Source organism: Parambassis ranga, chromosome 2 (genome assembly GCF_900634625.1).
Source record: "Parambassis ranga chromosome 2, fParRan2.1, whole genome shotgun sequence".
NCBI classification, from domain to species: Eukaryota; Metazoa; Chordata; class Actinopteri; family Ambassidae; genus Parambassis; species Parambassis ranga.
In genome coordinates this window covers 29819683-29840781 of record NC_041023.1, presented here as the reverse complement: position 1 = coordinate 29840781, position 21099 = coordinate 29819683, and the positions used below count along the sequence as shown (strand labels likewise).

The 21099-nt window shown below is 40.3% G+C and overlaps 1 protein-coding gene across 1 annotated transcript; it reads right to left on the bottom strand.

Moving 5' to 3' along the window:
• Positions 1-1058: 1058 nt before the first annotated feature.
• ube2h (ubiquitin-conjugating enzyme E2H (UBC8 homolog, yeast)) lies at positions 1059-20538 on the bottom strand. The gene is made up of 7 exons (XM_028432468.1): positions 20248-20538; positions 8642-8718; positions 7768-7842; positions 7641-7680; positions 6396-6448; positions 5121-5249; positions 1059-4525 (listed from the first exon to the last, which is right to left on the bottom strand). Exons 1-7 carry the CDS (start codon positions 20298-20300, stop codon positions 4401-4403), a joined length of 552 nt encoding a protein of 183 aa, XP_028288269.1. The 5' UTR covers positions 20301-20538; the 3' UTR covers positions 1059-4400.
• Positions 20539-21099: the final 561 nt, after the last annotated feature.

Below are 21099 nucleotides of genomic sequence, written 5' to 3'. Positions count from 1 at the left end.
CCTGTGGTCATTCCACACCACCATTTCAGACTGGAAGACTGATGTGACTCCAATTTCACAGTAGTCACAGGGACTATGGCAGACACTGGCCTATATTGTACATGCTACAGAGATCTGGTTGGGGATTTGCAGTACAGCATTGATTGTAAAGCAATACTGACATCTTGTGGTCACAGTGCAACTTCAACAGCTAGGGAAGCTGACAACAAGAACATCTTCTGTCAAACTTATTTTTTAGTGACATTAACTGTCCCTTAATCAAACCGACAGACCTACTACGAGAATGATGACCCTCAGACCACATGTATACATTGAATGTTTTATTAAAAAAGAAGTTATAACAGTTTTATTTATACACAACTATTTATGAGGTTATAAGCCTATTAATAGAGAGCATTTGTCTTTTTTGACAAGCATGCCCACTTCACAATGCAAAGAAAAAAAATGAGGGTAAAGAAGGTGATAAAAATATAAGACCAAGAATGGACTTTTCAAAATAAAACAAAAAAATAAAATAAACCTTTTGACTTTTTAAACTCTCGAGTTATAACACACTAGGTACCAAATACATAGTTTTTTTATTTAAAAAAAAAAGTAAAAGAAAAAAAAACTGCCATTTTCCATGCTGTGTGTGTGTTCCTGCTTAACCCCCTGATGGCAGCAGTCAGCTCAGCACAGGGCACAAACCCACACAAGCACAAGACATAATGGGAGGTGTGCTCCGAGCAAGCCTCGACTCCACACCAGAAGCATGCAACTGCCTGAGGACACACACTCAACACATGGAGGAGGAGGAGGAGGTGTCTTTACAAGATTTCTGCAGTGTGCTGATAAAATAGAGAATGGTCCTCAGATGTCATGGATTATTGATAGACCGGTCCACTCAGCTTTACTGTCGAGCAGGGTGTGTGTTTGTAGTTGTTTGGAGATGTTTGCGGCCAGATTTTTGAGGCCCCATCAATCCCACCGTGTGAAATCTACTTGTCTTAACTTTATCTGCAGGAGAGGCGAAGGAGTGAAAGCCAAAAGGAGATTAAATAAAAGCACAATAAACACCATTAGTTTTCAAATAATAATTTAGTATTCAAGTTGTGATGGGAAGAAAATTGAAGAATTATAAAGGGCATCAGTTCATTTAACCATGAATCAGCAAAGGTGGGTCATAAAATAAAAGATCAATAGAAGAACATGGGAGACCACTGAAAAGTTCAGATACCAGACCAAAACCAGGCCACAGCTGAGTACGTCATCCATTTATTGCTCAGCAGATTCAGATAATGCTGAAAAAACAAAACCTATGAATTAACCTAAACACAAGAGTCTTTTTGTGAAAAACACAAAAATATTCCCCCTCTGCTGAATCATAATGTGTTTTATTACAATTCTGAGCTATGATTTCAGCACTTGAGTAGAATACTGTACAACTGGATCTCTGACTCACAGCAAAGTTGTCATCTGTGTGCTTCTTTGGTAAACCACAACAGGGGTGACCAAGGAAAAAACAAAAAGGGGTCTCTCTGTGTATATATATATATATGTGTGTGTATATAGACAGTTTATAGGCAACTTAGGTTTTGTCCTATTTGTGGATGAAAGTGTGTAATGTTCACACTGTCTTGAATGGGTTGACGATCACAAGGTTAGCTTGTTGGCCAGGGTTAGGGTCAGATTAGAGAGATTATTATTCCCATAGATTAAAACAGTCAAATTAAAAACAAACCAAGGACGCGCCCCTGCATTCAAATGCAGTCCTGATCTGATAAATGAGTTGAACAGAACTACATCATAAATTATGCTCATGAAGAATATCCACTGTCCTGAAAAAGGGCTGATGAACCACACGTTTTTGACTTCTGTACAGTTTAGATCTAATCAGGCTCACTACAGGTCACCCTAGTTTGAAATCACTCACACTCGTCTGTACAACTCTTGAATCTGGAATGACAAGCAGGCATGTCTAATGGGGTATCTCACATAATACCACGAAACAGACTAAAAATAAAAATCTGATGAATGCTTTATCAGGTAAGTATACCACACTACCTAATTCTATTTGTAATACAGCCATATAGCATTATGTTTAGTTGAAGTCACCACCCAGCAAAAAACTAACTATCCTGACAACACATACAAGTATTAGAATGATTTCCATCCTTTCATTACATCATGGGTGAAAAATATTAATCACTATGCAAGATGCAACCAAACTGAATTTCAAACCTGAGCCAAAAAAGTCAAACAATCCTACATTAGCTGAAATAAACCCACTCAGCCCAGGGGAAATCCTCTAATCTGCAAGAATGGAGAGTAGGACCACACTGCTGGAAGGGAAGAATAAAACGATGTGCTTTTTCTAGAAGCTGTCTTTGACCTTCATGGCTTTTTTTGTGGTTTTCAAGGGGTAATTTTCCTGTTGTGATGAGGCACAGAATAGGGAGTTGAGATCAGAGGGGATAATGAGGTGACCTCCCAAATGATCCATCTGGGATCCACAATCTGCCATAAAGCAACCAGTGATTCTTACTGCAATCTGTGAAGTGAATACATTTCAAGATTTTTCTAGGTAGTCTGACTGCCACGTTCGCCTCGGCAAGCAACACTAAGCTCAGTGTCTTGGGTTCGACGCCGGGTTTTCACGAGGCTACAGAGAGGTGTCTTATCGCTGTACAAAGTATATATGCTGTACACAAAAAATGAAAACAAAAATATGTCGACCCCCCCATCAGGAAAACATGAAGAAATAATTGTAGGAAAAAAACTTCCAAGTTACAATTGCAGTTTCTTTCCACGTCATGGATTTTCATCGTCACCTGCCATGTTCGATCAACATTTTTTTTAGTTGAGATGCCAAATCTGTACATTTGTATCTAAACTCTGTCAACAAAAAAATATGCTACCAGCCTAAATTTTATGTGGTGGGTTCCTATGAGTGATTAAAGAAGAAATCAGCAGCACTGTAAAAATATTTTTCTCTCAATTCTGACTTCTTCACTGAATTCTAACCTTGCTGTTCTCTCTAAATGGCAGCTGAGTTTACAAAATATATAGTAGATTAAAGGCAAAATTCTTCAGATTTCCAACTTTCACTTCAATATTTCGACTTCTGTTTCTCAGACTTAAACACATTTTAACAGCAGCCCCAGTCGTCATCTATGAAATAAGAGACGCTGGTAAGCCAACAAAACATGGGAGTCCAGTTGATGCAGTCAGGGTACATACCACAGGTCGGACCAATATGAAGGGCATGCATTGGAGCAAATTCAGTGGAATGCGAGGAGGACCGATAACAACACTAATCTGAATATATTATAAATCACATTTCAGCTCCACTTAGATCCCCTCATTAACCATATGACCATTTTCTGATTAAAACCGATCTCTGTCGCCAGTTTTGTAAACACACCAAAAAAAAGCTGTTCTTCACTAGTAATACTAATAGAAACGTCTTTTATTAACAGCAGTACAAGTTTCTCCTGACATGAAATTCATATGGTCAGATGGTTAAAGGGTATCTCTGTTCTAGTTTCTGTTCCCAGAACGCCAAATGAGTCTGACCAGGATATATTAGAGCCACTTCAGTCTTCACTGCCTGTGTGCAACACTATTACACATACAGTTTGTGCAGCTAGGATATGTTCGACAAATCCAAACACCCAAAGCACCTCTGTAACGACACATGCACTAAATCAATTTCTAAGACATGACCTTACAAACACGTATTTTTCAGAGTACAGCAGCACATGTAGTTGACAGGCAGCTGCAGGAGGTCAACAAAGAGTAACACAAAGTAATGTAACAGCCGATGTAGCATCAAACTGCTTTTTTTTTTCTTCACATCTCACTTAACTTAACAAGTTTAAAAATATTTGCTTCAAAAGCATTCCACGGTATGTCACTTTACGTAAAGTGTATTCAGTCACCTTGTGCGTGATTGTGCGCGTCTTAAATATTCTTGACAGGCAAGCGAGCTCTGCGGTGATCCAACTAACAAAATGCTGGTCAGAGTCAGTTAGCATTGTGGAAAAAGAAATGAGAAATGTGATTCAGGCCAAACCGGAAGGTTATATTTTATGAAGTGAAATTTGAGAAGAGATGCTCACAGGGACATTTTCCTACATGACGCACCTAACAAATGCAGAGATGACAGGCGAGAGAATGTGAACGCAAATCGCAACATCTGTGTAGGGAGGAACAGCTACAGAACGGGAGGGGTGTCGGTCAAACACACCAAAGGCTAGATATCCATAAAAATCCTTGTTTAGTAGTAATAATAATAATAATAAAAAAATCAACTTGTTTAAATATGAATATTATAAGTCTGCTTTTCTCACGGTTAGGAAATCAAATATAGTCTCTGTGGGGGTTAAAGGAGGGGGCGGGATGGGGGAGCCCTCCTATTACTACAACTCCATGTCCTGGGCCTCGTCTTCTGAGAAATCTGACATGGAGCTTTCAGATGAAGAGTCGCCTGCTCCCTCTTCCTGCTCTTTCAGAGCCTCCTCTGTTGCATATTTCTGGATGTACTCTGTGAAAAGAGAAAATGTGGAACAGGCCCAAAACTATGAGAGGAAAAAGGTAGCATTTTATTAGATGACACATTTTGAGAAATTACTTTTTCCTGGTGTGGAGAAATGTGTGGATATGACCCTCATGGGTGATTGATAACTTTGTGGCATAAGGTAAGGATGTAAGTGGGTTAAGTCCCACCACAACATTCATGCATTCACCTGCTACCTTGGTCTTATCGACAAAAGTAAATGCACAAGGACATGGTGGCAATAAGGCAAGGCAATGGCCTCAGCTTTGGAATGTAAAAGTAAGAGTTTTTGGTGGACTAACAGGAGAAGGATCAACTTATTACAGGACTTGAAAATGCTACAGGAGAAAATTAAGACATTTTTGTGTTTTGGAAGCTGACAAAAGGAGTGATGAATGAAGTCTTTGTCACTTTGACAGTGACAACTAGTACAAAAAGTAGTAGTACTGCTGGATGAAGTGTGTAAATGTAGCAGAGGACTAAAATAAATAATCCTGATTTTCTGAAGCTAGCATAAACTTATCAATCACCCCTTCTATGATAAATAACACTCTACACCCAACATATATCCATTATGTCGAACCTTTGATTTTCTGCTTGTACTCCTCTGGCCGATGAAGGTACATGGCGGCTGCATCTCCATTCAGGGGATCAATGGGGTTTGGGTAAGCCAGCAACTGAGGCAGGAACGACTCAAAGATGTTGGTCAGATCTGAGGAAGAAGACATCACATTAACACCAACTGAAAGAAATGGAAAATGGTGTGTACTGCAAAAAACATTTAATACCCTCAAATTTTTACAATTTGACTAAAAGAAGTGCAAACTCAGTATTATAATAAGATGACTAGTAAATAAACTAGTGCATACAGACTGCAAATGTGAAATCCTCAGACCGAAAGCTTCATAGCAGCTAGAGCCACTTTAATCCCTTTGGCCAGCTCTGTGCTAGCAGGCCTCAACCTAGTAAAAATCCTGCAATTCTTCTGTCACCCCCTAGGTGTCCCTGTTGCAACCATTCATTTTGGTGAAGCAACACTTCCTTTTTCTGTGTTGTACATGATTGTGATGTTTACAAATTTTAATCAGTTGCTGTTTTTACACACAATGCTTGGTTGATTGGCCTATTCTTTCCATGTTTGTCCAATCTGACTCTGACTCTCTTTTGAGCACAACCACACAATAAAACTGAGTGCATTGTAAACAAGCACAAAGGAAGAAAAACACATTTATGATTCTTAAGAAGAGCTGACCTGATTTATCAAAAACAGAATGCATTAATAATAAAATTAAAATCCACAACCCTACAATTTATTTTTAATCAATCTTAAATACCACTTGGAGTTTTGACTTTCTCCTGAGTGAGAACACCAGTTAACATGAATAGCGAGGGACGCTGAAACATCTGCTAGATATATTACGGTAAGCCATTTATACTGCTCAAAGGCTATTTTAGCCCTATGAAGACAATGTAATGAGAAATTAATGGGGAAATATATAGAGAGAAGGGCACAGGGACGCGGAGGGCAGCAGAGAGACACAGTGAAGGAAAGTACTGTATAATCGCAGCTGGCCAGGGCATGTGAGCATGTCTCACAACAGCTGACAGACCGTAAATCATACATGTCAAAGGTGAATGTTTTCTGACCTTGCTGGTTGAGAGTATTACCTCGTTAGTGCGCACTTTTCTTCCCAGTAAGTAGGTTAGTGCCACAGCTACTCGACCACACTCATGAGAAGGGGGCCTGATGATCTTTTTGTGTGTGTACTGATGGCACCGTGTAAAATTCTTCACACATAATCACACACCCCTCAGTGGGGCAACTTAATATGGACACACAGGCAGCGTGACCACTCACCATAAAGGGCTGTCCATGTCTGGTTGATGACATCTAAGCACACCGTCCCTGACCTGGGAAACCAGGAAGAAAACACAGTTAAAGGTTCATGACCAAAACGAGGCAAGAGGGAATCTCTGTGTGTTGCTGGAAGCTATACGGAACATTTCAACCTGTGTCGACTTGTTGTTTCAAATGTGGCAGAAAATGCCAAATCAGCAACTGGTGTGCTACTTTCAACTGCGCCATTTGTTTCAAAAGAGTTGTGAAATCCTGTCACCTGGTAAATGTACAACTTTAAGTAGACCAGTGAATAACCTTACAATTGTGTGACATAAAAGTGTGACATAAACCATAGATATGTACTGATGTCATCATAAAGTGATTTGCTTTGTGTTCCTATTAAGGGCCCGAGCACCGAGTGGTGCGAGAGCCCTGCTGTAACAGAACTGAATTATTATTTGACCTTCGCCAACACACAGGAAATGGATGTATTTGTGGCTGTATCACCCACATACTTCATCCAATATGGATGGAAAAAATCAGGCATGATGAGCCTGTCATTCTGAACAGATTGATATCCTAATATGATGATTATTATATAGCACCACCTATCGGCAGTATGCATTAATTTTAGGCTAATTTTCCATGTTCCACATGTCGTTTTTGAACAAACTCCTCCTTTGGAAATACTCTGATCGACCTGAAATTGTGTCACATGGTTCTGAAAACACGTTTGAGCAAAAGTTATCAAAAGCTTTGATCAAACTTACACGGTGTGGGCGGGGCAACGGCGCAAAGTTGACCCTTACCCAGCTTAGAGGAAGTTGCTGTATTTCTTGAATTATTAATCCAATCTTCCTCATACTATATCATGACATCAGCCCCTGTGCAAGTTTTCATATAACACTGTCATCACGTGTGTTTTTTTTACTTGGGTGGATAATAGACTACAGCAGATGACAGGAACAGGGGAGAGATGAGACAAGCTGATCGGGGAAGGGGACGACTGCGGCTCCTGCAGACCGCAAGGACTGCGAGGGTTCGCTCATCGCTGCTTGTAGCTTTAATTATCAGTATTTTGGTGTTAAATGTAACATGTTCCAATGAGATCGAACCAAATGCCTTTAAAGGGCTAGACTGTAGATGGATAAGCTTTGCTGCTAACTGAACAAAATGAATTAAAGTGCCAGTTAAGGATTCTAACATTTAGAACCTGTGACAACACAATAACAGTGACTCTTTAAATACACTGAAAGAACCTACGCTTCATCAATGTTGGGATGAAAAATCTTGTTCATGAACCCTGAAATGGCAAGAAAAGAGGACAGTGAGAAAAGTTAGACATACCCAACACATGACATAATCCTGTATTTTAAGTAGAAAGTCTTACCTATTGATGGCGATTTAAATGGGTATTTATCAGGAAGATCTACTCGCACTTTCCACACGCCTCCTTCGTACGGCGCTGTGCATAAAGAACAAAGGACAGATTTTTATCCCGCTGAATATTTTCTATCCTTCTTGCACTAAATTGGATTTAGACACCGCAGAGCGATAATTTATTTTCCACTAAAGATGAATTATAGATGTCACTTCTGCCTGCCATTTAAGACAATAATGTATTTCAGCCCAGGAGAATTCTTTACTTCCAAATCACTTCAAATAATACACAAACATCAAAGAGGAAGATACTGAGATGCTGTGGTTCTCTCCCAAAATTACTTTGTGTGACAGGACCCTCATGCTCTAAACTGAAACTGAACAGCAAACACGAATGAACGAAACAAATATGAATGGCAACAGTACATGTCATGTTACTTGACATAGTCTGGATGCATCATAAACAGGGTTAAACACCCACTTCCTCTTTCTACTGATGCCTAAGTGGCAGTGGTTTTAACGTGACAGATGTTGAGAGCAGCCTCTACGACAGAAGTATTTCCTGCTGATGAGGCCACTCTCCTCCTCCAAATTCTCCTCAGGTCTGGCTCCTGCATTTACACATTGTGGCCTCAGGCCTGGTTTCAATCTGCTTTATGTTCCTGGCCTGCTGTGAGGAAACTCCCTTTACATTCTAAACAAGGAAATGATTGATATTGCTACTTCATGCTCCGTTTAGTTTTTAACTAAACATTAGATTATCATTTTAAAACTGCATGTGAATCTGGTATTACACCCTGTTTCAAACATGTTAAACCTGTAAATGTAATTTGTGGCACTGTAGCAAATCAGGAATTTTTATTAGTTTTAAGAGGAACACTTACTTCCTTGTGGTCCGAAAAACTTCACTACAAATTCATTGAGTCCACTGAGGATTGTGACTTCATGCTTGCTCTCGATGCTGTTAGGACCGTTAAGGAGAATGGCTTTGTGGTGATGCACACAAACATCAGAGAATAATTCTTTAAATAATACTCAAGGTCACTATCATTGTGGCTTCTCTAGAAAATGTCAATCAGCTGTGACTGTTTCGGTGTAACACATCACCAAATGCTTTGACAAAAGACACAAGAAGAGCCTGACCTCCTTCCCTTCTCTAATCCAGCATCATCTTTTATGTCACACAGTGTTATGAAGACTAAAGAGAGAGATGATAGCTTTTGACAGATAATGAAAACAAATCAATGCAGGAAAATTACACTTGGATTTTGTTGTGACCCCTCGTCCTAGAGCCTCACTTTTGATGACGATGGATAGCTTCATGCCATGATTGAATTAATACTATATTGTGAAAGTGTTCATCCATCCTTTATTTGGCTACGAGTGCAGGTCTCTTTCTATCTGCTACCTTTGTGGACTTCTAAAAGTTTACCACCTTTTCTTCTGTCATAGCCCAGTGTATTCACCACAATGGCCTCGTCATGGATTCAACGTGTATTGTATATCCTGTGTACATAACAATACCACTGCACAAGGCCAATTTATAATTCCACGGTGATGTCCAAGCTCTCCCTTTATTGAGAGAAGGATTTTGGGAACGCAACCAATAAAAAAGGCCACATGCACGTGTGTGGCAGTCCAACAAGCTGACAGAGAATCAACCCTGGGTGATAGTGGTATACATAAATGAAGAAGAGAATACAAAATTAAAAACTATAAAGTCTATTACAAGCAGAAGGTACAAAGGATAAGATGGAAAAAAAAAAATCTGTATTCCATGTAGCAGCTGGCTTGTCAATCCTGACTGAGTGCGTATCCCATTAGCAGAAGGACTGACCCTAAAGGGTTAAATCAAACTGGAGGTTATTTTAAGCTCTGGTTGAGTCTGCTAAGAGCAGACTGAATCCCTGGCTTCAGCAAGGAAATGTGTCATTGTCAGACAGAAGAGGAAGCTCTCCGTTCTGACTCATGTTGAAGTCAACGAGCCATTCTGAGGCTTTGATATAAAGTCAAAGAATAAATAACCGCTGACACCATGAGCATAATACTCATCTAGCAACACAACAATTCACACCGAGCTTATACAAATGCTTCTCCCACCTCATACCATATGCATTATGTTTACATTCTGCAGTGCACTCAGTTCTGCCCTTCATGTAAGGACATCGATGCACCTAACCGATAGTGGAACCACTGGTGTGTGTGAGTGAATGCGTGCAACTAAGTGAGAGAGGGCAGTAATGCTGAGGGAGGGGGATGGTATGGCCTGTGTGTTATATTATTGAAGACAGCAGAGAGGCATGGTGGTGGATAAGCCATTAATAGGGTTGAATCCACACTGATTATGCTGCCAGCTAATTGACATTGGTTTATGGTTACAAACTGAGAGGAAAGAGAAGAACTGAGCAGAACGGACATTTAAGTAGCTGTGCAAAGGTCATGACCTTAATGATCTGTAAATATACACATAGGTAACATAGGTAAGATTATTTTAGAGGAGAGGTAGATAGTGAGAGGGAAGGGCTAATGTTGCACTGACTGACGTCTGACATACTGTATTTCATGATGATGATTTAAACGTCTACTCACCCCTATCTATGCATGCATGGTCTTAGTTGATTTACTAGTTATAAACAGGCTCATGCATCACTTACAATCAGCTTATGCAACACTCATTTGCGTTGAAGTCAACTGAAATACTCTCATCTCACCTATGTGCTTTCCAATTTTAAACCAGTTCTTCAACTACCAAAGAAAAGGCTCTTAGCCAGTAAAACTGGTTTAAGGTGCACCACTCCTATGCTGGTCTTGAACCAAGAGCTAATTAGAAGACCAACTAAAGCGTCTCCTTTGCTGAGTCTAAGAAAAAAAAACTGAAATTAGGTGTTAATGTTAAATCACAGACAAACCATTCTTAGAAGGTTTGTGAGTTGGACAAACTCTAAAACAATATGAGGAACATCTTGAACCCAGCACACAGGTCACCAGGGTGAAGTTCAGTGTAATCAGAATACGGCTGCAACGCTCTCTTTTCAGTCATCATGACAGACTGGCCTCTTGTTTATTATTAGAAGGTCCAAAGCACTAAGTACTTATTCCTTCCACCCAGTAAACAACTACAAGTCACTGTCAATAAAATATTACTAAAAATTCCTTTTGACAGGTTTATGAAAAGACATTCCTGGTAAAGCTACCAACTGTTTGATGAAATGGAAGATGGGTTGCAGCCACTGTGAGTTGCACTGGTAGTCATCCAGCAAAAAACTGAAAGAGGTTGGACAAGTGGATGGCCACAACTAGACAGAAAAGACACACAGGACATACCAATTAACTGTGAACATCATTCTGAACACACTGTGAGGGAAGCCATGAAAGGAGGACTAGGGTAAAACAAGGTCCTTGTATGCAATGTAATGTGCCTGCAGTTCAGTAATGGGTCAACTCAGTGGATGGATCTCAAACAGTACATATAAAACCAGGAATAAATAAAAAATACAATGAAGTGAAAATCATCAGTGTTATGGATTTAATTTGCTCCTGGTTTGTAGTACATCTGTCTTTCCAACCCCCCCCCCCCCCCCCCCACCCCACCCCACCTTGGATTAGTATAGATAAATCGTAATCTGTGGAAAGCACCAGGTCAATATCCTTTTGTACAACATATAATCTGATACAGAGGGCCCAATCAATCCTGAAGAACATATCCCCAGACAGCCCAGAAAGAACTGAACTGCAATAACAACCCTGTGTCATGTGTTTACAGCATTTTACTGCCAGACCTGCATTATGGACTCCCTCACTCACACTTTATAACATAGTGTCAAAAAAAAAGTTTTTTTAAAAATTCTACAAACTGCTAATTATCCTTCAGGCTTTCTCCACGAGTAAGGTTAATGCTATTGCGACTTTTTTTTTTTTACATTTTATAAAGAACATTTAAATACATAAGCGTAAAAATATGCAGTAAATAGCATTTATGGTTGTGGTCTAGACATGTCTTGTTTTCCTTCTGGTCCGCTTGGGCCACTATCCCTGTTTGACTTGGGATCAAAATATCACATCCTGACCAACCTCCTTCCAAGTATGGAGACAAACATGATGGAGAATAACAAAAGGTACTCTGTCAAACAAAGTGGTGTCAAATATGCTCAAACATTTCCCTCCTGGAGATAGCAGTTACTGATATAGCATGAAAGCACAGAAGCCTACTTCATATCAGGATGATGCAAAACAATTTAACATGTAAAAAAGTCACTGGCCGTCTGTAAACAAAAAGTGTCTTACTATAAGCAGACAAGAAACACAACATTACTTCAAATATATGTACACTCAAATTTAAAACAACCATACCAACTGAGCAGGCCTGTGTAGACTACGTCTGAGCATACAATACTCCTGACCACCTGCTGACAACTCTAGATTCGAGTAATCCTTTTAAGACATGGGAAGAGCACTAGGTTACTGAATAACAAAGGGACACCAAGGAGAATGTCCAGTTATTAACGGCACTGACCAGTGAAGACTATCTGTGTTTAAAAAGGAGAAAGCAAAGCTGAGAAGTCAGCCTGAAAAGCACTAATAACCCGTAACCCCCAAAAGACAGCAGGGAAGGCCCAACATAAAAGGAGACAGCAAGGCCAGCCAACAGAGCAAAGGGCTGAAAAGAGCATGAGAAGATGATCGAGAGTTGTTGAAAAAAGAAAGAAAGATGAAAGACATCCAAAAAGAGAGGCAAAGAAAAATACACTTTTTAAAACAAAATTTGCATATGTATTTTTTTTTTACACTGCCAGCAGACAGGTTACCTGTTTGCTTTTACTCGTGTGTATCAAAAATGCTGGAAATGTTAGAAAGGTGTTAGTACGAAGCAGAACTATGTTACAGCAATGATTTAAATATATTATAAATATTTCACTTCATTCTCTTCATACTCGTTGCCACCTGAACAACATTCTAGCACTGCCTGAGAGGAGGCTGATGGAATTTAAGGCTGAAATGGCACAAAAGATGTGCAGGAGAAGGGGGCTGAAGTGTAAGTGCAAGAGTGTGTGTGTGTGTGTGTGTGTGTGTCAAACCCACTTGTCATGTTCCCACCACTACCAATTGGAGCTGGAGATTATAAAATCCTGTGACCACAGCTGAGTCCTTTGACTTGGGAACGGCAGACAGAAGCCAAATGTTAACAGATAACAGCAGATCTTAAAGGCAAAACAGTTGATAATGATGTTGATAATTTGCTTCTGTGATACAGCCACACAAATCCAGAAATTACTAACTTGAAGTTTGATAGTGTCAGAGGCAGGTAGTAGCTTTAGGTGATAACATACGCCTAGATTAAGTCAGTTTAGTTTTTTAAAAAAGGAAGAAGTAACACTATAGCTCCTACAAAGGGTAACTTATTTAACAACACATCTTTGTGTAGAAATGAGGAAGTCTGAGACAGCGACCTCTCTTTTGCCTTCTCTACCACACACACAAATTGCAGCGCCAGTGTACAATCAAAGGCCTTGCAGATGAAAGGCAGGAAATATAGCAGCTGTCCTCGGGGTGTAGGCAATAGGTAGGCTTCCTCCACTGAGACTCAAATATACGCTACCAAAAGATATGCACCTGCTAATACTCATTACTTGCACAAGATAGAGGGGCTGATTCCTATGACTGTAAGCTACATTTTACAATCAGTCATGAGAAGCACAAAAAAGGAAAGAAAGAGAATACCTAAATTACACCAACTACAAGACTGTCATTACTCAGATATAAGGGGCTAAATGAGAAACAGCCAGAGGAAATACATTTTGCATGTTGAAGTGTGAGACTATGAGTTTAAAAAGGCTTGCTAGTTTGAAATCTTTGCAGGAATACAGCTTTACCACTACGAGTGCACTGTTCCTTCTAAAGTCCAATCCTGTGTTTAAATGTGGCTGTTTGTGCATTCAACTTTGTATGTATTAGTGCACTGCACTGAGCCGAGCTGGATTACTGTGTGACCTCCACTACACTCTGCTGCCTGAAAACAGAGGCAGCCAGTGTAGCACAGCAACCATCCTGCCACAGCAGGCAAAGCGAGTGATAGGCAGGGTGTTGCTGCAAGAGTGTGATTTAATCAGCTCAACACCAAACAAACACAGTTCTCCACTGCAGTCGTCAATGGCCCCTACTCTGACCTACTCCTCTACTCTCGTGCTCTTATACTGAGGGTAACATTTTCCCCAAGCCGGTTACCCTACTTTATTGCTCATTAAGAAAAACTTGCACTCACTCTAAGTGAGATTTGGAGCCTGACTGAACCTTTTCTACTGTCAAAAAAAATCCTAAAATCCCAGCTCATTGACTCAGTGGACAGATAATCCTGTGAATACATGGTGAGCTAAAGAGAAATGAAACTGAGAATGAACTAGATGAGATGCCAGCAGGTGCCAATCTACAATTGTTTCATGGGAACAGTGATGATTGTAAGCATCCTGTCTTTTGCCATTTTACATCTACTGACCATAGTCCAACTTATCTTTTGCTGATGCAACATGTGCTTTTCTCAATAAGCTATGTACTAAGTTTGGTCTAAAGTACAAAGTTGTGGGGGTGCCTACTCAACATCCATACATATAAAAATACATATAATCCTAATATCCATATAAAATATATTTGCCAAAAGACTCTAAATAAAAAATTACTACTTTTGAGCCTGCTGTTGTTTCTTATGGGGAACAATAAAGTATACCTTACTGTCTATTGTTAGGTTCAGGGGGCCATTACACTAACAATCTATAAGAATGAATTAAGCACATTTGCCTCCTGCTTCTATCACACCTCCCTATCTGCTGCTTTCCCAACATTCATTCAAGTTTGAAGAGCCAAAACAATCATGCTAACGGGATGTACTTTGGACAGGTCACAGGTTGAGCTGCCTTTCAGAAAAACAAAGCGCTCTCCTTTACACTGCTGAAAACTAGGACATATTTAAAATGTTGAACTTAAATCACTCTTTCCTTTCACAATCTCAGGATTGGTGTTACAGAGCAAAGCTGGTCTTAAACTGTCTGTTTTTTGAAGCATCCAGCTAGTTCCGACACATAAAGTGTTTGAATACTGATGGACTACCAGCGTGTGCGGTCTGTGGGACTGAAAAAAAAAACAACCATGGAGCAGGTTTTACATATCAATGGACATATGGCCTCTGAGGCCTGACTCCCTGAAATCTAAGCGTAAATGTATGCTAGCTGTATACTGGAAGGTAGACGGGAAGTAAATTAAATCACATGAGATGCGATAAAACAAATGGAACCATTGTAAACTAAAAAAGGCCCCTTTAAACTTTAACAGGTAGTTAAACACATTTGATCCTGTGCACATTTTTTCTTGTAGTTATCCATCAGTATTAGTAAAACTATACATCTGTGAGCTGAAAAAACAGCCAGCCGGAGGATAAAACATCAACGGATGAGCCTTTTCAACTGTCAAAACAGTTTTATAATTTCAATAGGCCACAATTTCCTAATGCCATGAAATACTAAAAAAAAACACACATTTCATAGATGCATTAAAAAAGTCCTCTCAATGCTCAACAGCTCCTGTGAAAAATGAACTGCTAAGCAATGCATATTTGCTTTTCATTAGCTGCAAGCCTAAAGATGTCAATAGCCACCTCCCAGTGTGAGAGCTGGCTAAGTTCTTTGTCTTCAGTGGTGAGAAATGAGAGCCCACCCACTGCAATCAAATGTGAATCCTTCAGCTGCTCCTCCTCTCAGCCCTTCACTAAATCAACAGTCTATTTACAGCAATAGAACAGAGTATGTGTGTGCATTTGAGCCGCGTGCATGTAACGTACATCATTAATGAACAGTGCAGGATAAACAATGGCCTGAATCTGAGGCAGTAGTCTAATGAGCAAATCTAACAGGCAAGACTGGATGTCTGTTGTGGGCTATGGACAAAAAAAAGACTGCCAACCTGACGTTCAGTGTAATCAGAGGCTAATTTTATCAACAAGACACAGACAAGAAATGCAAAGCAGCAGATTAGCAGATACAGTCCAGGACTGGGTGTGGATATGGTGCACGTTTTTTTGATAAGACATTTCGCATTATATATACACACTGTTTTAATGGAAACATTGGATCCAGTATCACTAGCTCAAGTGACCAAACAAGTACACAATGGTCACTCGATTTTCCACATTAAAGCATCAGTGCATGTGAGTGGCAGAGGCAGGCTCAGCTTCGGAGTGCCAGAAAAAAAAAATCATTCAAAACAAAGCGAGGAACTTCAGTCCATCTGTTTTTCTGAAGGGAATTCAGCCATGCATGAGGGAAGCTTCACTGTTTACACTATGGGATTAACAGTGAGGGCCTCAAATCTCCTACTGTTAGAGATGCCTTGTTCTTGGACCCCAAAAACAGGACTGTCAATCAAGGTGGGGGTCCCCCTCCCTTTAAGGGACTTTGTACTAAATTTAGTAGATTACCTTCTGTTTAGCCATGAAGAGCTAAGCAAGAAATTGATGCAGCTAATGATATATACACCTGCACAAACACAAATACCAAAACATAGCACAATAATTTTCATATTTATACCTTCATACTTGAGATTGATTGAGATTGTGATTAAATAGAAGCAGTACAAGCAGAATCTTAAACAGGATCCAAGGTATTATTTTCCTGTATATAAATCCACATGCTCACAGTCTGAGAGTCGCAACATAAATCTTGGCATATGGAGCGTGTTTGACTGTATACAAAGCAAGAAAACTTATTTGATGGTATGTATTTAGCTTTCCCAGGATTCGGACTCTTAACTCCATACAATCACTGGTTGGATTTAGCCTTTCCCTTGCAGATCAACCTTGAGCCACAACGAGTGGCTACAAAATGACTGCTTTAGGGTTAACATTATGGAGAATGCAGTAAGCACTGGCAAAAAATATGGCTGAGGTAACCTCACTTCACCAAACACAATAGAGAATCCCATCCACATATATAATCTGACTGTGAATAAACTGTAACACATGTCACAGAATGTCTCCATAGCTTCCATGAATCCACTATTGACAATAACAAAAAATGTTGCCTTATCATCACACCAGAGCTTTCCCCCATTCTCCTCATGGATTCCACATGCCTCTATTCACTTAATCAATCTCAATACAGAATACTGCTGGCTCCTTCCTTACAGTAAAGCTGTGTCTAGTTTGCTCAGTCGCGCAATAATGAGTGCAGATTAGCTGCCCATGAATGTGTGACATGGTCTGACACAGCAGCAGCAGGAGGTGGAGGTCACAGGGGCTCCTGTAAATGGGAAACACAAAAGACTCCACTGCTGATGCTGTCCGGATGTCATGTTACAGGGGCACAATGGGGCCAAAACACCAAGCGGAGGGCAGATAAAGCTCAGGACTGGTGTTCCACTTGGGGAGGGTGGAGGGATGGAAGGACAGTCAAAAAGGCCCATCCTGCGATTGTGGGCGAGTGAATAAATCAGGATTATAGGTGCTGTCTATAAAAAGGATCCTCGACTTAAATTTCTAACATGAAACATGATGAAGCCCAAACGTGATTTAGCCAACTTAAAGGAACAGAAGACCAGAATACATATGTGGTGATTTGAGATTTGAGACTTTCACTGACAGACCTTCCACCAGCAGCTGAAGGGTTAAAAAGTAGAAATGAAAGAGTTTTTAGGCTCATCCTAAAGACTTAAACAATGACCTCAACAGTAAACTGAAAGAGGAATGTTACAAACTGAGGTTTACCCATCACACATCACTTCACCTGTGTCTTTCAGAAAAGCATATATGCTGTACTCTTTTTTACCTAATGCCATTGTTTTCATTAGAAGCTATACTTAAATTATACGTTTCAGATTTCAAAACTCCTACATAGATAGATTAAACACATTTTCTACAATAGATTCCTTAAGCCAGACACTGCAATACCTTGTGCAGGGATTCACAATAGGCTCAGTGCTTTGTTTGTAATTTACCTGTGCTCAAATTCCAGCAACTTACCGCTTGAAAGCATTTGTAAATCGAGTAGACCAACAGTGAATACATGCAAATAATAGCACAACTTCCCACACAGTACGTGCAGTCAACCCCACACAACAAGCTGAATGTAAAGCTCTTTCAAATGACACACTCTGCTAAGACCCTTGTCCAAGAACATCATGTTCCAAAATGAAAGCAACATGCCCAAGAGCCAAACCGAAAATCCAATGGCATTCATTCGGCATTATCAATGACACTGACTCCTGCCATTCAAGGCTATGAGTTTGTGTAGGTAGATAAGGGAAAGAATATACAGCCAGAACAGCCTGAGACATAATGTCTTCTCAACAACCATTTCACTGAACTGTGTTAACTCTATTGGCATGTAAACACAAAGACTGGTGTTAAAAGCAGGCTGCAATCCATCAGGCTTCCTCTGGACAAAGCTTAAAGCCAGTGATATTACATGGTTGAGGTCATTCTGACATTCATTTTCACGAATTCCCTCACGGCCCCTCGCTCCAGATTTTTAGCTCTCCGGTGGCCGCAGCAAATTAATGCGTGAGGCCTCTCAGAAGCTGCTCCTGTCTAAGAGGCGGTGTGAGTTTCAGGTTTTGGTTACACCAGGGGGGAGACGCATGGACAGGGAGCACAGAAAGAAGTTTTCACTGCTCTGAGGACACAACCAGAAAGATAGAGACCTCCTTACTTTAGCCACAAAAACAGCATGGTAGTCATCTACTGGGGTACAACACTTGTTGACCACAGGTCTTGCATGGTATGGTAAAACACACAGGTCATTGTACAGAAATTAGCAGGTGGCACACAGCAAACCTGCTCTTGCTCGTCAGTCAAGTAGCTCAAGAAGGAGCGGGGGTGTTCTACTACTCTGTGTTTGTGTCACCACGCTGCAATCCTCAAACATGCTTGTTCTGTCAGTTCCAGCACTCTGTCACAGCTGCCATAGCCTGCACATAAGTGGTGTTGAGTGGGGGAAGCACAAACTTGCTCAAACAAGCAGAGCTGCTAGCTAGCAAATGTAGCAAAACTGCCTCAGGCATTAGGCCAAAATAACAACAGCAATGTAGCTTGAAAAGAACTTAAGTGATGATGCCGCAAATGCAGACTCAGGTAATATTAGTTCATAACTAACTTGAAAAAAACATAAACTACAGAAATTTTCAAACATTTCCTTTAGGACAATACTGGTTAACTTATTTAGGCAAGTTGCCTTTGTTTTTGGTTTAATTCTGATCAACCCACTTCTAACCCCATATTTGACTAAGCCTTACTGCCATCCCATCAGCTGTTCTAAGTCCCTCCCTCTTGTGGTTTCCGGCTAGTAACAGGCTACCCAATCATTAAACGGGTGCTGGGACAAAAACAAAACAACTTGTTCATACTGTTCTTCCAGAACATTGTATAGAATAGAAACGTGTTGTTGTGCTTCACTTTACACCTTCCCCCTGTCAGCCCCCCAAATGAAGCTAAACAAATAAATCACCAGTACAAAAGTAAACATGGTGACAAGGACTTGGAAAACAGAACACACTAGATGCTGCCTAAAGGTTCAAGCATTCCACATTGAAAACGACTGCAGGCACATGACACCTGCTATACCACTTTAAAAACAGCTGCCACACTCACTGCTAGATTCAATATCTCAAAAACAACAATTTATCACCACTCTAACATGATACAAATTAGTCTTGGATACGTTTGCCTGCATGTGCTGTGAGACACACTGAGCAGGTGGCCATTTTGATGTTGAAATTAACAAGACTAGCCAGCTCAGTAAGTAGCGTTACAGGGGAACATTTCAAGTGACAGATGCAATAACACAATTACAAAAGCATCAGCAGAGTTACGAAGAAAATACCTACAGCGACTCACGCTGCAATAACGCCAACGTTTTTATGAGTAGAACAAAAGACAGTAGCATTCACAGTTGGCCTTACGTTATGTAAACAAGCTCCTGTGACAACGTGTGAAGGGGTAGTTTTACTCAACTCCCCCTAAAAACAGCAAGCTGGACAAAGAAACCAAATAGCCACAAGGTGTTTTATGTGTAGACTACCGCTGCCAGATCTATTGATGGTGCAACAAGACGAAAGACATTCCTGTAAAAGGAGAGTAACGTTAGCGTCCGTTGAAATATCTGTTTGTAGCAACAACAACAAAAAACAAGCTAGACAGCTAACAGTTGAAGATACAGTGTTGGGAATATTGGTAAAAGGACCTGTGACCTATCTGATTAGCTCATACAGTTGTCCCGAAAACGTCTGAAAGGTTCGCAGGACAGAAATAGCTAACACTTGGCTTTGCTAGCAAAATGTTGTTTACACAAAACACCAGTCATTCACAGTGAAAGCTCTTTCTGCTTTGGGTTATCAAGACAAACAAGCAGCGCCATTACACTCAGTTTTCTCACATCACATTTTCACACAGTTCAGGACCTAGCTGACTAGACAGCTAAGACTACAGACTGTTGTTTATGTTCAGAAAGGATACAGTTTCACCACATCGGTATCCATTCGCCTTTTACCCGGACTTGGAGACGACATTTTTGCTATTTCCACCGCAGAACACCAGTAAGTAAGCTGGAAGCTAGCCCCCGGAACGCTAGACAGTCTAGCAAACGGTACTATCCAAAAGTTATCATTTGCTTTCGGAAATGTTCAGCCGCAAAACGTCTTCACAGTTGAACGTGTATCTATCCTAACGAGTGGCTGAGCTAACGTTAGACCTCTGCTGTTCAACTGCCTCTCAGCGTTCTAACCATGGTTCTGACAAGCAGGGATCCCTCCGCCGACTACGTCATATGTGTGCGACCCAACGTCACCATAAATGGACATCATTGTAGTTTTTTTTATCATGAAACCTGTTTTTTCTTTATGTTTGAATTATAATGATTCGCCATGTTAGCTATTCGTTCTTACGTCTCTTGTAAATGAGGTTTACCCTTATTGTTGTGGAATTGGCTCTGTCTTGGTTCTTCCTTCCATGTTCTCCACCAGAACCCACATGTTGACTGTCAGGATGCACCCCAAAACGTCTAGCAAAGCTGACAGTCGTTTTGAAAAGATATTTTCTTTCAAAGTATCAGATCAGACTAAAGTGACGTTTAGAAAACTTTACTCTATTACAGGATACAAAAGAGAATTTAGAAGAACAGACAAAAAAAAGAGACAGATGGTTGTCCTCAGAAATATTCAAGTGTAGACCCAATTTCAATAAACCTAGTCATTTCTATAAAACAGGAAATTTAAAAAAAAAAAAAGTGCAGTGTTTGTGTAACTGTCCACACAGAGTGTTTAGATGTGACAAAGTGGCTGCCACCGAGTGCTAAAACACAAAATACCC

What these genes read in the sequence shown, in the direction of transcription:
- ube2h (XM_028432468.1), bottom strand. Translation starts at nt 20,300, where the DNA reads ATGTCGTCTCCAAGTCCGGGTAAAAGGCGAATGGATACCGATGTGGTG. An exon ending in GTTTTTCGGACCACAAGGAA is followed by an intron (nt 7,843 to 8,641) that starts GTAAGTGTTCCT and finishes CTTTATGCACAG; the next exon opens with CGCCGTACGAAGGAGGCGTG. An exon ending in GACATGGACAGCCCTTTATG is followed by an intron (nt 5,250 to 6,395) that starts GTGAGTGGTCAC and finishes CTTCTTCCTCAG; the next exon opens with ATCTGACCAACATCTTTGAG.